Source organism: Manis javanica, chromosome 2 (assembly GCF_040802235.1).
Source record: "Manis javanica isolate MJ-LG chromosome 2, MJ_LKY, whole genome shotgun sequence".
Lineage (NCBI taxonomy): Eukaryota > Metazoa > Chordata > Mammalia > Pholidota > Manidae > Manis > Manis javanica.
The window spans coordinates 202,486,214-202,504,922 of NC_133157.1; the positions used below are offsets into that span (position 1 = coordinate 202,486,214).

The 18,709-nt window shown below is 41.6% G+C and overlaps 1 protein-coding gene across 1 annotated transcript in view; it reads right to left on the bottom strand.

Annotated features, from left to right (window-relative positions):
* SNTB1 (syntrophin beta 1) overlaps positions 1 to 18,709 on the bottom strand; it is a 220,839-nt gene that overhangs the window by 8,783 nt on the left and 193,347 nt on the right. The window contains exon 5 of the mRNA XM_073230032.1: positions 4,638 to 4,834. Coding sequence (XP_073086133.1) covers positions 4,638 to 4,834 — 197 coding nt within the window. The remainder of the gene's footprint in view (positions 1 to 4,637; positions 4,835 to 18,709) is intronic.

Here is an 18,709-nt window from a genome sequence, read left to right on the forward strand (position 1 = left end):
AAACTAAAAAACTTTGTTTTCTGTTATTGCTTTCAGAGTAGCTAAAGTCTGGAAACACCGTACCTAAGATGTGTTGTGGGAAATCCTGTTCCTCTAGAGCAGAGCTGTAGAAAAGGACTCTCTGCCCTCAGGGAAATATTCTAGAGTCACACATCCAACATGGTGGCCATCAGGGACCTGTGGTGACTGAGTGTTTGAAATGTGCCTGGTACAACAGAGAATGTATTTAATTGTAATTAATTTACATTTAAAGAGCCACATAATGAGGAGAGGCTAGCATATTGGACAGCATAGATCTGGACAAAGAGTATCAAGAATAACAACTGAAAATGAGACTTGGGGAGCACTTGCTATGTACCAAGCACTGTGCTGGGTGCTTCATGTGGATTATTTATCTTCATTCTTGACAACAACCCTATGATGTAGGTACTATTATCTCTTCCTTTTTACAGATGAAGAAACTAGCAAATATAAGATTAAGTAAGAGATTAAGAAAGAAATAGAACTGGAATTTGAATCCGGCCTTTCTGACTTCAGAGCCCCAATTGTGGCTATACCTCGAACTGCCTCTTCAGAGACCAAGGGAAATGAAAGAATACGCAAGAAAGCACGACAGAAGAAGGCAAACTGACAATACCATGAAAAGCAGCCCTATGAAACTCAGAGTTGGCTTTACTGGAAAACTATTGTGAGAATACTAGCTACTCTGCACATAATGCCTTCTTTGTGGGTGAGCACAGAAGACTTGGAAGAAGCTGGTCTCGGATCTCCAAACCGGAAACAGTGTCTTAGATCTTAGAATCAGAACAAAAGCATTATAGACACTGTTGACTGTACATTGTGCTGGCTGATGAAAGCCATTGGGTTAATAAGGAACCCACCTTAGTCAAGATTTTACAGCATATATTTTGCTAGTTAATGTTACCTTTGATTCATATTATTTTTCTGGTCTCTTATGTGACTTCTGCCCAATTAAAAACTAAATAATCTCTACTTATATATTTATGTGTATGTATTTATAGCTATCATCTATCCATCTACCTATCCATTCTATCCACCTATCCACCTATCCATCCATCTGTCCATCTATCTATCTGATTTGGGGAGTGGCTAGAAAATTAACAGCAGCCTGAACACAACTGTTTGACCACCATTATAACAGTTGAGAAGAGACATGTTTCTGTAGGCACCTCAGTGAGTGAGTGCCTCTAGAGAGACACAATCTAGAGCTAAAGTCAGTTCTGTCATTTATTAGTTGTGTGATCTTGGACAAGTTACTCAACCTTCCTTATGAATTTCCTGTTTTATAAAATAAGATTGAGAAGGTGAAAGGAAAGGAGCGACACACAGCAGCAATTTACCGGAGAATTCCGCTTTATTAGGGAAAGGTGCTGGGTTATATAGGAAGGGGCATGGGGTGATTGTGGTGTTACTTCTACGAGACTGGTTGCTATTGGCTAGGTGCTGGGATTGGGAGGGGGGCGAGAGGTGATTGGGCTTCAGGTGGTGCTGGCGGGAATCGAGGACCACCCCCTCCCCCCCGGAAGAGAAGCCGGAAGTTCGCCATCTTACTGGTGGGGGCCCTTCAGAAGGGACATGTGAGGATTAGATGAGATAAGGCCCAGGACATACCCCCATGGCCCCCTTGACCAAATAGAAAGTTTACAGAACAAAACAAAATTTACACCGATATTTCTATTTGATTTAATTTAGTTTTAGAATGTTGGTCTTGCCTCAATTAATTGATTTCAAGACCCATAACAGAGTGGCTTCTCACAGTGTAAAAAACACTCAGAGACACTATATAAAATGCCTCATTATAAGGAAAAATTCTGAAATTTCCCAAATTAAGTGATATAACACCCAAAGAATGAGGGAGAATCTGCACAGTGGTATAGAGGGCATGTCAAAGTGTGGGCAAAGGGTCTGTTTGTTTCTATGCAGAAGATCAAGGCCTAGCTTGGATACCCAGAAAATGAACTAAGATACGATATGAGGAGGAGCTTCCAGCATCAGCACTCTCTGGAGGACTCGTGCCGGGGGATGATCATCAAAAAGCCTCCACAGGGATCCGGACGATGCTGCGGTTGTGGCTGTGTCCACCACACCGTTTCCTGGACTTGTCATAGGAATGAGGAGGGAGATGTCTAGGCTGGTATGTGCATACAGTGAGACAACAAATTTGACCGGATCTGTACTGTTGGAACTCAACCAGGAGTTGGGAGGGGTGCAAGTTGTAGCACTCCAAAATCTTATGACTATAGACTATCTACGGTTAAAAGAACATATGGGATGTGAACAGATCCCAGAAATGGGCTGCTTTAATTTGTCTGATTTTTCTCAGACTGTTCAAGTACAGTTGGACAATATCCATCATATCATAGACAAATTTTCACAAATGCCTAGGGTGCCTAAATGGTTTTCTTGGCTTCACTGGAGATGGCTGGTAATTATAGATTTGCTATGTTTATGTCACCGTATTCCTATTATGTTAATATGTGTGTGCAAATTAGTTAGTAGTTTAAAACCTATACATGCTTAAGGTACTCTACAAGAAGATATGTCAAAGAAATAATCAATCCTCCCATGTTTTCTTCCATATGCTACCTCTATAGCTTTTCTTCTTCCTTCCTAATTACAACCCTTAAATAGAATTCGTGCCTCATATCGAAGTTACCGAGTATCATAATTCCTCCAGGTGGTAAAGATACCTCGAGACAAGTGCTGGGCATAGAAGCCACAGGGCATAAATCTGCAAAGAAGTAAAAAGCTAACCTTTTCAAACAATATGGCTTCTCTCTCACTTACCAACTTTACATTTCCCTGTATGGCCCCGGAAGATGACTGGTTAGCCAGAGACGGGTAAGATTCCTCAAGGGAGGAACAACCTAAGACAGGCACAGTTGCAGGGGGGCCATCAGGTGAGAAATTGGGGATCAACAGAGGTGAGGCTCAGAACCTCATCCCCCCTGCTTTGAGAGAAATCTTCTGCATCCGTGGATGTTTTGCTGCCCTTGTCTAGCTTGGATTAATACTTAGTCCATAGGCACACACCTGATCATCTACATTTGCCCTCTTACAGCACTAAACTATGTTTTCTACCTTTATCTTGCATCTACCTACCACTTCAGCATTTTATTAAAAATAAAAATAATAATAATAATAATAGAGGGAGAAATGTGGGATCAACATATAAATCAAGTATAAAAATCAAACGAATATTCATATTTGACCTGATTGTTTATAGTTCATAATGCGTGATCAAAACTGAAAGTTTCTGTGATGACTGCCCTTATACTGTTCACCACATAAGACTTTATTCACTATGTAAGAATTCGTTCACCATGTAAGAACTTGTTCGTTATGCTTCAGAAGATTGGAGACTGACGAGAATTAGGCTTGAAATGGATTAATGATTGTACATTGAGCATTGACCCCCCTATACTGAATTTTATTGTTGTTAACAACCATTTGATCAATAAATATGAGAGATGCCCTCTCAAAAAAAAAAAAAAAAAAAGAATGAGGGAGAAAAGAGCAGGTGATCCGTCCGTCAAGAGCTGCGGGACAGAGCTAACCGGAAACTCCTCATTCCCGGATGAAGTCATTTCAACAATTATCTAACAAGCCCCCAGGACCACCGCATCCCCTTACATGTGAACAGTGTCTGACCACCATCAACCAATTCACGAGCCTTCTCTCTGGACTAAACCCCATCCCAGGCCTTTCCCTGTCCCGTGTTAGCCCACCTTCCTTTTCTGTAGCCAAGGTCAATTTACAGAACTTTCTTTCCTTGAGACCCTCGTAAATGTACCGTTTCTTGAGTCTGACAGACATGTTGTTTCTGTGAACTGACCTTACTAGTGAAGCAGAAACTTCCTGTCCCAGGACTTGGTCCTTTATCTGCTGCATCTGCAAAGGGTCTATGAGCCTTTTATTTCAGACATCCTTTGGTCTCTAGAGCTTTTGATTTGTCATGGGCATATTGCAAGTACTCAATCAACAGTATTGTGTAGAAGGCTTCTTCTACATACCCATCCCGTTTCTACCACTAGCTAGTTCTTCTCAGACAGAATGCCACCTGAATGCTTGAACTGAATACTTCTGCCATCTGGCCTCTGCCTCCCCACTCACACCAGGGGCAGGGGTCACTGGGGACTCCTCCCAAAGTCTTTCCCTTTGCTCTGCTTAACCCCACCTAGATTCCTTTGTTTCCCACTCTTTTTCATAGCCTGTTTCCTCTCTGATCTGTGAGCTCCTAATACATTTCCAATAATTTATTCTGGGATAAATTAACCAATTCCTGTTGTTTATAACAAGAACCCTACTAGTTTGTGCCTCAAAGTCCATGCCTCCAGGAAGCCATGTGGGGGGTATAGGTAAGAAAATCACACCTGACTATCCAAGTTACCAACTTTTCTTCAACGAAGATGGGATAAGGCTTCTCACCATCAAAACCTTAGGCTCCATTTTAGTAGGGCATACAGTGCCTTGATTTAGAAGAATTCAACTTTGCTTCTGGAATTTTACATACCCCCAAAGGCCCACAAGGGAAATGACATGGAGGCCGGGTGGAGGAGAGGGTGCAATCTTCCTGTAAGAGCATGGCATCGGCAGCCCCGAGCCCGCGGGCTCACCTGTGCTGATTTCGGTGATGAGTTCAGCCAAGTTGTGGCACGCCTGTACTATGCTCCTCGTCCAATGGGAGAGGTCCCTGCTGATCTCCGCCCTGAAGAGATGCGTTTCAATCCCCTGCCTGGTACCAGTTCGTGTTGCAAAAGATAGATCCATACCAGCCTGGGGTGACCCTTTCCCTGGACCTGAATGGACCAGCCTGTTGAGAAAGAAAGAGAGAAAAAAAATCATCAAAATGGAAACCACTTCATTCACTTGATGTGTCACTTGGTAAAAGCCCCCAAATTGGTGATTTTCTCTTAATTTTTCTGACCTGGAACCAAAGGGTCCAGGTACCCTAGCGTTTGCCATAGCTTCCTGCCATCTCCTCTCCGGGGGGAGACTGAGATTTACAAAGTGCCCAAGAACTGTGTATTTGGTTAAATATGCAGAGCAGTTGAATAATAGGACTTTAACTATAGTTAGACAAATTCAACTATACTCACTCACTCAAAAAGAAAGAGAATTAAGTACAGAAGACAGAACAATTTCAATAGTGTGTAAAATTCCCCCCACCATTCCACTCCTGGGTATATATATGTCCCAGTGTGAGTGTGAGATGGGAAAGGAAATCTATTGTTTGCTGATTTAAACTTAGTTCCTCCTGTGTTTTGTGGTTTGGAGCTTCTGGCTGCAGTGAATGTACTGCCAGGTATGCATTTTTCATGCCCATAGCCTCCAAACGCAAGCGAACAACCATGGGACTCAAATGAAGAAGTAGCAAGCTGTGTGTCTGTGTTATAGCTTGAGGAAGACCTGGCGATACCGGATTTCTTGAGAAATGGATTTATGGAATTTTCAGGAGTGATTTTTACTGCACATGGTTTTCACACTGACTTTAGAACTTATGCTCAGCATAAAACATGACTCCCATAGTAAGTACTTTCTGAAAGGACAGACTTGAGCTGTGAGGAGTTAAGGTCTCCGAGTCCTGCCTTCTGAGCAGGCACCAGATCCCACTTTCCACTTGTCCCTGTTAGCACTCAATCTCTCTTGCTCGCTCCTACTTCTCCATATCTCAGCCTCCTTTTGGGAGACACTCGTATCAGTAACTGGCAGCATAGCGTGAATATAACTTTGCAAATATTACTTCTTTCCAAGGTGTTTGCACTTTCTGCCTTACCTTTTAATACAGAAAGAATTACTTAACCATTTGCCAGAGGAATTCCAGGTGTCTATTCACTTGGTGGACGGGAGAGTCATTTTCTTAGGCAAAGGGCTTGTGAATTCTAGATTAAAACGTGCATAAAGGAAATCCCAAAGCTAATTTTCTCTTTGTATGCTTAAGTATTGCAAACTGAAAATATCAGTGAAATAAACAGTGCAGCCTGTTGGATTTCTGAAGGCCTGAGGAGCTTTTTTTTATTCACAAAGTTGGAATTAGGTAGGAGGGGTGGTTTGCAATGCTGACTTGAAGAAAGGATTTGTTAAAACCTTTTTGGTAGCAAATTCTTTGAAGGTAAAGAAGTTTCCAAAGGTAATAAATGTTGGCAAGAATGTGGAGAAATGGGAACCCTCACACATTGTTGGTGGCATGTAAATTGGTACCACCACTATGGAAAGTAGTATGGAGGTTCCTAAAAAAATTAACATCAGGACTGCCACGTGATCCAGCATTCCCACTTACAGGAATATGTCTGAAGGAAGCAAAATCAGGATCTTGAAGAGATAACTGCACCCCCATGTTCACAGCAGTATTATTCACAATAGCCAAGATACAGAAACAATCTAAGTGTCCATCGATGGATGCATGGATAAAGAAAATGTGGTACATACAAACAATGGAATATTATTCAGCCATAAAAAATGAAGGAAATCCTGCCATTTGCAGCATCATGGATAAACCTGTAGGGCATTATGCTAAGTAAATGGTATCATTTATATGTGGAATATGATTAAAAAAAAAAGCCAAATTCATAGAAACAGAGTAGAATGGTGGTTGCCATGGGGCTGGGAAGTAGGGGAAATGGAAAGATACTGGTCAAAGGGTACAAACTTTTCATTATAAGATGAATAGGTTCAGAGGATCTTATGTACAGCATGGTCACTATAGTTAATAGTACTGTGTTGTATACTTGAAATTGGCTAAGGGAGTAAATCTTAAATGTCCCCACCAAAAACAGGAAAGGTAAGACTATGTGTGATGAAACTGTATTAATTAACTTGACTGCTGCAGTCAATTCACAAATTGTATACTTTATACAATCATCACATTGTATATTTTAAATATATCTAATTTTATTTGTCAATCACACCTCTATTTAAAAAAAGAGAAATTTCATGACTCTCACTGAGAGAAGAGTCTAGGACACTGTGCAGGGAAACATCTACTGATGTGGGTGCCCACAGCTGCAGGCTTAATCCCCAGGTAACCACTGAGGCCAATATGTCAGGAGGGAGGAGGCAGTTTGTAATGAGAAGTGAGCAAGAGGGACTGAGAAGCTGCTGAGGTTTGAAAATCTAGGTGAGGCTAAAGGAAAAAGAAAGTGTTTCTCAAAAGCCTAAGACAGGTTTTAAAGGGTTTGACAGGTAAAAATTCATTAAGAAAAAGTACATATAGAAAGCAAGAATTCATACTGTATTTTCTTAGTTGCCCAGCCGTGTTTTTATACTCAAAGGTGTCTTTAAGTTTTAGTTGCCTTAGGATAGGTACCTAGCTCTTGCTTCTTAAAATCCTTAAGTCTGCATTAGTTGGGCATAGCTGGCAGGCAGCATGGTAAACTGAAATGGTACATAGGTTTGGGAGGCATAAAAACCTGTTAGATCCCTATTCTGTCATTTGTTAAATGTTCTAAGAAGCACCACCTTATAATCTATGCACTGTACCTTGCACAGAACCTAGCATATGGTTTGTACACAACAAATATTATTTCCATCCCTTGCCCTGACCATTTCCTTAATTTAAAAATATAATTCTGCCATGTATGATTATGATTTAATATAACAAAACATATAAATGATGTAATCCAATATTTAGTCCATCATAATAAGCATTCAATAAAAAATTAGTTCCTTTATGCTTTCCCTGGCTTAACATGTTCTCACCTTCTATCCCCTAAATTTCCATCTAACAGACATCAACTCTGTCACAATCCAGGGCCAGCATAAATGTAACAGAGGCACCAGTGAAGCAAGAAAAAGACATCACCCTCATGAGAAATTCTGGTCAATTTCCTACCAATATTTATTTTTCTCCAGAGGGACTGTAAAATTGAAGCCAATAATAAGTCGAAAATGCGATCTGTTAGAAAATTTGCACTCAATTGGTCTGCGTGTAAGGAATGAAATGACTAACAGTATAACAAGCTATGAGAAAGCCTTGCACCTAGCTGACCAACACCGTGCAGGCACAGTCCGTGGTGAGGAAACTCGACGTGTTATAGATGATGAACAAAGAGCCTTAGGGGAGACAGGACTATGGGCATATGTTGTTATTTGTCTCATCACCAAATTCCCACTGACTGAAAAGGGAAGAGGAGAAATTGATTTTTCAACCAACCAAGTGTGAATTATCTAATATTTATACTAAAGAACAAGTTGATTTGCCATCTGAAGAACAGCAGACATGATGAATTACATGTTTTTTTGAATATACCAATATTGGTTCAAGAAATGTCCATCCAGTATTGTATGTAAACTTGAAGTAAAGCAAATCATATTCTCTACTATGTAGTGTGTGTAACTTGTAACAAAAGGATACTTTTTCCAGATTAAAAAGCAAGTGAACTACATCAGATAACCACCCACATGATACATATGGGTATGCATGCTCTGGATGGCGTTACATAGACATTTAAAATTATCTTATAAACACACAGGTAAATGCGGAGAAATGCTCATATAACTATTGAAAACCTCTAGATACCCAACTGAGCCATATAAAAGAAAAACTTGGAAACAAACCCATTAAAATGTCAAGCAATTTTATGGGTGAATTCATTTCTTATTATGTTTTTTTTTTCTTAAAATTTTCTCTAAGCAACATATCCTATAATTTAAAGATTAGCTTTAAAAGGCTATGAGACTGAAATGAACCCAAATCTTTCACTTTAATTTTTAGAGTTGAGACTTCCATTACACTGAAAAATATTCTGACTCAGTCTGGCATATGTGTTTTGTTTGTTGTTTAATGTTAGTGGCAATCCACCGCTGGAATACTAGATGAGTTCATGTGCGTTCTCTTGCATTTGTTTGTGTCTGGGTTATTCTAAACTGTCCATGTCTAGCTCCTGAGGCCAAACACTTGCAGGCCGTGGCTATGGAATAGCCTTTCTCAGAACGAAGCTAACTGAATGGGATGATACCTATACCTGTGGCTTCATTAATACCTTACACCTTTTGGCCTCCAGCAACTGAGACAGGAGAGAATGTTGAGACCTGCCAGTTGAAATTACAGGATCCTTTTGGATTTGGGGTGCTCTGAAGGGCCACAGCAGAGGGTCTTGCTCTGTTTAAGTCTCTTCTCCCCTCCTTCCAACTGACCATGAAGAATCACTAAGTCATGCATGTTAGGCTGGAGGAAGGAAAAACAAGGACATGCAAACAGAACAGAGAGATGCCATAGGAGGAGAACAGACCAGACCCCAAGGTCCGTGCCTTATATGGAAAGGGGACAGCTCTTCCGGAATTCCATCCTTCTCATGTGCCAACTAAGACCTGGATGTCAGCCTCCTCCCTCTTGGAAGGAAAAAAAGTTTCTAGTTGTCTATTATGTCACCTTTAGCCAATCATACCTCTCCACACCCCCTAGGATAGCTTGCCCACTCCTCCCCCTCCTAATCCCTTATAAGCCCCCACCTCCCTGACCGGGTGTGACTTCCCCGGCCTGTAATACCCAGACCGTGGAACATCACCCGGGAGCGGCATTCAAATAAACTACCTGGCCCTTTGTTGCCTCTCTTTGCTTGCTTATTTTGGCTAAAATTTATCTTACAATGCATTCATTCATTCAAAGACTTTGCCATTGATCAGCTGACAGATCTCACAAGCATTTATGAAGCATTGGTATGGACTGAATTGTGTCCCCCTAAAATTCTTTTGTTGAAGCCCTAGCCTCCAGAGGGACTGTATTTGGAAATGTGGCCTATCAGGAGATAATAATGGTTAAGTGAGGTATAAGGGCGGGGCCTTAACCTGTAGGTTTGGTGTCCTTATAAGAAAAGAAAGAGATACCAGAGATCTGTTTCCCTCCATATGCACACAGAAGAAAGGCCACGTGCGGACAGAGCAAGAAGGCAGCTGTCTTTAAGTCAGGAAGAAAGTCCTCACCAGAAACCTGACCTTAGGCTTCTGGCCTTCAGAACTATGAGAAATAAATTTCCGTTGTTTAAGCCACACTGTCTGCAGTGTTTTGTTATAGCAGCCCTAGTAGACTAATCAAAGCACCTACTCTCCCCAGACTCCAGGCCAGGCACAGGGTGAGCCAAACACATGTGGCTCAGGCCTTGAGAAGACGCAGTTCAAGAGGAGAAACACTTTTTCCTTCTGATTCCTACAGACTCCTCAGTCTAGGATCTGTCCCAGTTCTTGGGAGGCTCACACCTAGAATGTGGAAGCGAGTCAGAACCTGACCCTGGCAGAGGACAAGGAGGACGTGAGCCAGGGTTAGGTGGACGGCTGCCTCACTGGGGCAACCTGATTATTATGAAGAGAACTGGATTCTGACACAAGGACAAAAAGGAATCCACATTTATCAATATATTTATTGTTGAGAAAACATTGTTATTTTGTTCCTATCAAGAATGTTGGAAGTAATAGATCTCCTTTGTTCTTTATACCATCCTGACTAATGCCTTTGATTATCAACAGCCTAAGTTGGGGATGACACATAGAAATTCACTGACTGTGAATGACACACATTCACTGCTGTGTCATCTTGAGGAAACTGAACAGTTGGCTGTCTTTTAAATCATGGCATTGCAAAAATGAAACAAGGCCACTGATCCTTTCTCTTATCTCTTTTTGTTAGGTGGGCTGCCACAGTGGTAGGAACGGCAGCTACAAGGAAAAGACAGAGAAAAATAGTTGAATGATTCTATTTACAAATGCTCTGAGATCTTTGTCTTGAGATGAACTGGCATATTTCCAACTTCAAGCCAATAAAATAATATTGATACATGATACTGGATAGTGTACGGTCCAATAGCTTGCTAACTGAGCATCTGCACTCAGAGGGCTCAGAGGCACCTAAGACTAACAGAAGCTAAAGCAATATTACATAAAGTCCTTAAGATCTTTAAGAACCTAATGCCTGGGTTTTCAGTTCAGTAACAATGGGGTCCACAAAGGGCCATGTCTGCTGCAAAGGACAGGAAGTTTTCACTGAGAATCAAAACACTGTTCAAAAGATACATTCATGCCGATGGGAGCCTGGACCCAAATAAGGAAAGGTTTCCTAACAATGCTGAAGACAAGTTGAGTTGCTCTCTTCAGGTGTCAGAGGTACAAGACCATAAGGCAGAGTCAGGCTAATGGTGATACTGACAGAAGCCTGAAAGAAAACGTTACTTATAAATTCTTGCTTTGCTGCTTTATGAAAAGAATGGTTTTGGGATGTGAGTTGAGTCAAGTGCAGTGGCATCTGGAAAAGAAAACCCTGCTGCTTCAAATGAACTCAGAGTGCTTGGCAGGAAAGTTACTCACCAAGGTCCTGGGGAGGACTTAGAAATGCTCTGAGTGACACTCTGGGGGGACCTTTGGGAAACGCGGGTGAGGAAGTGAGAGGTTGGAAGACAGGAAATTTACATCCTGATTTTTTCAAAACATGGAATAGATTATGTGACCCTGTTCCCAGGCAAGATTCATAACCTATTTTTTACTTTGGAAAAGAGTAGAGTAGTTCATGAGGGCCTATGTGTCTTCCTTACATGCAACTGGTCCATTCAGAGACAAGATTACTAGAAAAGGAGTAAATGAAGTGAATATACAGAAAAATCATATTGGCAAAGTGTCCTTCAATATTCATTAGGACTTAAAAGGAGTAAGTGTTGGATACAAAGCTTATCAGTTAGATGAGTACTTTGTTAAGTGATCACAGCCATTATGAATCAATTTAATTAGGGGTGGAGGCGGCACTACAGTCTCAGACCTGTCCTATTTGAACATTTTTATCATGATTATATGAAGTTGTAGAGGACATGCACATCAAATCTGTGGATGACCAAAACTGGTAAGAATGAGGATGGAAGATGATTAAGCACTGCGGTTGGAGCCAAAAACAAACAAGAAAAAACAACAATACAATTAGAACGGGGTGGGGGGACATGGTGTAAAAGCACCAACGGAGACTGAGTTGATGATTGCCTCAACCCAGAGCTACTAACAACACGAATGTGAATTTAAACTACAGTAATGGAATGTAAGCAGACGATGGTCCCATGTTCCCCTGTACTGCTAAGACCACACCTCTTGGCCTAATTGCTACATCTAGGACTTCCAGTACTTGTTCAATAAAAGTGGTGACAGTGGGCATCCTTGTCTTGTTCCTGATCTTAGAGGAAAAGCTCTCAGTTTTTCACCAAAGAGTTAACACAGAATTCAGTCCCATGCACCAAGCTTTAAAAGAGGGTTTCTTAATCTTTTGATGCCATGAGTCCCTTCGGCAGTGTAAGGGAGCCTATGGTCTCTTACTCTGAATAATGTATGTAAATTGACGAAGTACACAGAATTACAAAGGAAACCAGTGATACTGAAATACGGTGCCATACAAATATTATGATGTTAGAAGACAATGATCAAAACAGCCAAGTATCCAAACCTGCTTCATAAAAAGCACAGTTTAGAGAGATTTTGTCTGGAAAAGAAGGCTTCATGTGAAGAATGGGAAGGAAGAAGGGGGCTAGCACAAATGTCTACAAATCTGTGTAAGTGTTTGATCCCAGGCTGGTCAGTGACTTCTCAGGGATGGCGGAGACAGTTCTCATTTGAGAATCCGTAGCTTGATTAAAGCCATCCCTGGACCTTGGCCCATCCAGGGAGAACCCCACTGAGAGCAGGTGACTTCTTCTTGGGATATAAGGTGAGGCAGGAGCATTTCCGGTGAGGCCAAGACTGCCAAAGCTGGCAGCCAGAGGGTATTCTTGGATGCCCACTTTGTAAAGTTTGTTGCTCATGGGTCAAAGTTGACAGCTCCTAGGGAAGAAGGTATTGGGGAACCATCACGTCAGTCTGCCGGAGTTCAAGACCAAGCACAGCATGATCTCTTCGAGGTAGGTGCCCCTCATCGGGACACCCACATATCATGATCAATCTTTTACACCACTGTTTTAAGATTACCACCTCATCTGCCTTACCAGATCTTGATGTTCTTCAGTGCAGGAGCCTTGCCCTACTCCGGTCTTACTGATTCCATGTGTCTAGTATCCTACGTGACACATGGTAGGTGCTCCATACATGTCGGCTGAGCCCCTGCATGAATGCCAAGTTTTTCAAAATATTCAGAAAACGTAAGTTCAATTTTGCAAAGGGAAGCACATGTGCATGCGCGCGCGCGCACACACACACACACACACACACACACACACACACACACACACAGGACCTATTTGAAAATGCTCTAAAATGTGGGGCTAGTGAAAAATGCCTCCTAATGGGCTCCTCATTTGCAGACCCCATGTGAGAACACATCGTCATAGCCAGATTCTGGACACTAAGCATCAAGTAAATGTCAGCTGGACATTATGATTTTAAAAAGCATCATTTAGACATATGAAAAGGAAGGGCTAAGGATAGACTGCCTGCCTGAATTCCCATTCTTCCAGAAACAGCCTTTTTACATTCTTCCCAAAGATCTTTCCTGATCTGCAGTCCCAGGGGAAGCTCTGAAGTAGCTATTATTTATCTTTCAATTATTTTACATTTTAAGCTATTTGTGTATCCTTACAAAATATGACCATCTGTCTCTTATCTGTGGCAGGGACTAAACTACACAACCAAGAAAATGCTCTCTCCCAAGAGACAATAACTTCCTTACCCAGCCAGAGAAAAATACCGGCACCCCAGCATAGGCGTTCAAACCATGCTTCACACCCAATTTCTAAGTTCTGCTTGAAACTTCTTGAGACCCATGGACATGCTTTGTTCCCTGGTCACAGAACTCAGACACATGTTCCCATGGTTAGAAGTAAAGCCACCAACTTCAGCAAGATCTTACATTTTCTATTAGCGAAGAGCATGAATAAGTGAACAAATGAATAAGACCATATAATACTAGAGAACGGAGCAAGAGAACAAAGTAAGTCTTAGATGTGAGGGAACAGAGAAGAGTCAGATACCCCAATGTGGCTATTAGCCAATTGTGTGACTAGTTTCTTAAACAGTCCATGCTCCCAATTCCTCAAATGCAAAGCAGGGGTAACACCACACCTAACTCATGGTGTTGTGAGGATGACATGAGCTGTATGAATACTGCATGGAACAGTGTCTGGTGCAGAATATATAGGAACAGCCAAGAAAGACTGTCAGAATGATCAAGACAGGACTTTTTGCTTGATTATTTCCTGCCGTATGCTTAGCACCTAGAACTATTTCAGGCATATGGCAGGCACTTGGTAAATATTTGTTAAATGGATGATTAAATTAATACTAGAACACAAGGAGGACCATTTCTCAAGATCTTTGTGATTAGTGACGGTAGTTAGATATTATGACTTCTCTCCGTCCTTCAGACCTTCAAACATACAAAGTAGTGGCTAATGCAAAATCTGGGTTTACATCCACTCAATGCTAATTTTCAGATTGAATCAGTCCTGGAAAAAAAGTGGTCTTGAAAGGTAAGTGGGCTGAAAATATTCTAAGAGATAAGCCTATATCCACCTCCTGTTTCTTCTTCTATATCTGTCTTAGCAACTGGTGTTTTTCATAGTGAGAGTTGTTTTTAAGTCAAAGTTAGAATGTGACCATTTGATCAAAAGAGTGAAAGTCATTAAGATTTCACACTCATGGCAGCCTGGATCCAGAGTACATGTAAGGAATTGTACATAATTGGGTCCCTGAACCCAGATAAGAAGAAAGGGTAAAATGTTTTAAAATTGTTTCAAACATACAAAGTTGTGAATTCCATGAGGCTCAGTGTGGCTGTGTGATAAGCTCACTTTCAGATCAAATTCTTTGCCCAAGACTTGGAGAAACCTGGCAGTGGAAATATTCATTCACACAGGAGACCAGTCCAAATGTTTTTCCACCAGTAACTGAGGTATGAGCCTGCATATTGCATCTGGATCCTCAGATAGGTCCTTTTGTCTGACTGGTTTCAAGAAAAACAAAAAAAGTTTGTCTCCCAGGGATGCTTACACGATAATTTAATTCTGGATAGGTGTTAGAGAATGTTGCATAAAATGTTCTGTACAAAAACATTATTATTAATATCCTTAATTAAAACAAAAACAGTTGCAGCACACAGCTTCAGCCAAATTAGTAAAATTACATATTAGGTAACTGGGTTGCTAAGCAATATCACATCCTCATTTTACTGAATTACTATAATTAACATCTCCCAGCATATGCCACAATGCAAACCACAAAAACAGAAGGCGAAAACAACCGGTCAGACTCCTTAGACAGTTCTGATGCTCTCAAATACTCAGATCCACTGGCCACCCCTAAGGGAGCCCAGCAGTCAACAGATGCTCTAGGAAAGAAGTGAAAGGAACGAATCACTAACGAGCACCAACCACCAGATAGGAGGGGCTGCCCAGGCCCCAGCACGCTGCCCCACAGCCAGGAACAGCTGAACAACTGCCTCATTTCTATCTTCCAAACTTCTTTCCCCTCAATGTGGTGATGAAAGAGTTAGGCAAGGTCCCATCTTTCAGAATATAGATAATATTGGGGAATATTGACTATAAGCAAAGATCAATTTAACATAGGTGAATGAGCAGGAAAAACACACTGGAGCCAGTCTTTGACTAGTAGTGTCATCTGGGGGGAGTTCCAGAGACAAATGATTGTTCTCCACGGCCTTGTGACCTTTAACAGCCAGCTGCCAGCAGTAATGTGGTGGGGGAGTAGATGCAGGCTATGTAAAAGGTTGCATTGATACACTAATTTCACTTAGTCTGCACAATGGCCCTTGGAGAGTGATATTATGAGTTCCAGTTTAGAAATAAGCAATCCATGGTTCTGTGTGGTAAAGTAGCTGCCCAGGGTCGCAGTGTGAGTGTCCAGAATTCAAACCTAGGTCTACATGACTACAAAGTCTATACTCTTTGCATCATACCAGGAAAACTAGCCACGCTCCAGCTTGTGCACTGTAGGTAGCAAGGAAATTCAGGGGAGAGAGAACAATGAAGACTTCAGGTCATCCACGGGTTTAATTCATGCATGCAAATTCTTTCTCCAGAGGTAAGCAAGACTTAGAATCTGACAGATAGTCTCTATGTCATGACAATAAAGTGTTTTCAAAAATTTTTCCTTTTCAGTTAATAGTCTTTTTATTATTTAGCAATCTTAGAACTCTAATTGTTTAATCTTTGAGTTTTCTAGTTATCTCTTACATCATATTCCCTTATCCCATCTATGCTTTAATTAATTGAACATATATCACAATGTATATAGAATATGTGTTATAAAAGATTTTCAAGAACTTCTCCATGTAAGATAATGGCAATTAATGTCAGTCCTATTTTATGGGGAAAATGAAACCAAGAGTGAATAACCTGAACAATTAGCTATTATGACACTTGGCCACTTGGCTTTTATCTCTCACATTTAGCTTTTTTTTTTTAATTCCCCTATCATCAGCCCCTAGTACAATGTTGACCCCTACCAGGAGCCTGTTAAAGGTTCTGAAATTGAACTGAACATTCCTGCCCCAAGGAGGAACCCATCAATGGGCAACCTACCTGTGGTGGTGTTACAAGTGACGTTCAGAACTAGCTTTGTGGTGTGGGTCTCCCTATTTCCATCTCACACTTCATTGTTCCTACAAACAAACCTGCAACTCTTTATTAGCCTTTATATCTCAGTAATTTTGATTTTAGACACTATGAGTCCCTGGTACATGCAGTATTACATATAGAATCAAATATGTCCAATTAGGTACCCGTCATTTATACATTCATTTCAACCATTTCCTCTAATCTTGACAATAGCTAACATTTATCAATTACTTATTATGTCTCAGTCATATGCTAAACATTCATATATACTGTATCAGTCAGTCCTACCAATAATTGTGTGAAGCAGAATATACTATTACTCCCTTCGTATTAATGAGAAGACTTGGATTCAGAGAGACTGATACTCTGCCCAAGATCACATTGCAAGTAGAGGTCTCAGGATTCAGCTCCTGCTTTGTCTGATTCCCAGGTCCATGGATCTCACTCTGCTAATCTCCCACCCACCAACTCTGAGGAGCTCCGGATGTTGGGAGGGAGGGCAGGAGGTTGGCAGTTAGTATGAGCAGTAGGTATATGGGAACAGAGGCAGGAATGTGTGTGTAGGCCAACTTCACATTTTTCAGTTTGCCACAGTGTAGATCCCTGACTGTGTAGATCCTTTTACGTTACCCTAGCAAATGCCCATGGAATACGCCTCCATTCCCTTAGAGAGATGAGGCCTCCCAGGCTTGGTTGAAAACCACAGGCGGATTGTAAATTAATGCTTGATACATGTAATTGGCCAAAGTTTCCCGGTGGATTGCATTCCCCAAATTTTTGAGGCTGGCCTGAGGCAACAACTACTTTCCACCCTTTGAAACAGGTTAGTTCTTTTGGCACCAAAGATTACTCAACATATTGTGTGGAAATACTCAGCGTCTTTGGCTCCAAGGGGCATCGAAGGAGAGAAGGGCATGGTTGCCAGCTCCTTTTCGCCACCCCAGTCCCTTCTCTCAGGCCCACAGCTCAGACAACTGGGCTCACAACAAGGTCACCCTTTTTACAAGCTCGGCACTTCCAAACCTTTTGCCAACCACTGGGACTACGTGTGCAGAACTTCTGGGTTAAACGGCCTCTAGAATTCCAGAAATACTGTGACCTTAATCCTTGCTCTCGGTAGGCCTATCTCATTTGCCAATTAATGAAGATAGAGACAAAAACTAACATATTCACTCCATATGGGCAAGAGTACCTGTTTTTTTTAATGTTCAGCAACATCAAATACGCTTTGGCTAAGCAAAAGAGGTTTTCCCAAGGACTCATAAAAAGCTGAGGGATGAGAACAGCTGAAATTACAACATATTTGCAAACTTCCCAAGTGCGCTGCTATAAATTTCATTATTGATGCACCAAGGCGCCGGATGAAGTTCGTCAGCCCATAAACTGTGCTGTGTGGCAGCTGACACCAAGAACATGTGGGCATTTCTGGTGCCATTGCTATGAAACACAATCAAATTTTCATCTGCCATAAAAATATAAATTAGATATGCCTGGGACTAAAAAAAGCCAAGAAACCTAAACAAATACCGATGAACTGTCTAAGGGAGTAACTCAGTTTCAGAAGAAACCAGTTTCCTACTGGTTATCCTCCCAGCCAGTTCTTCTCCCAGGGAAAAAGACTGTCACCGACATTCTGCACAGTGCTTCCCAGCACTATGAAGGTGGAGGGGAGGGGACTGACAGCTGCCGGGTCCTGCTCTGTGCCAGGCATTATGCTAAGTAAGGCTGTGCTTATGCCATTGCTCTGGACTAAATTCTGCCCCACCCTCACCCTGTCAATGCATATATTAAAGTCCTAACTATCCCGTGACTCTTAGTTTAGAGATAAGGCCAGTAAGGAGGTCATTAAGGTTACATGAGGTCATAAGGGCTGGGGTCCTTGATGGGATTAGTGAAGAGACACTAGCAACTGAGTTCCACCCCACCCGACCCCCATGTGCGGGCACAGAGAAGACTTGGCCTGTGAGCACAGAGTAAGATGGTCGCCATTTGCAAACAGAGCTCTCACCAGAGGGCAACCGTGCTGGCACCTTGGTCCTGGAGTGCCAGCCTCCAGTATTGTAAGATTAGTAATTATCTACGGCTTAAGCCTTCCAGTCTCTGGTATTTTGTTTTTGCGGTTGGAGCTGGCTAGTACAGTCATCATGTTTTAATTTTCA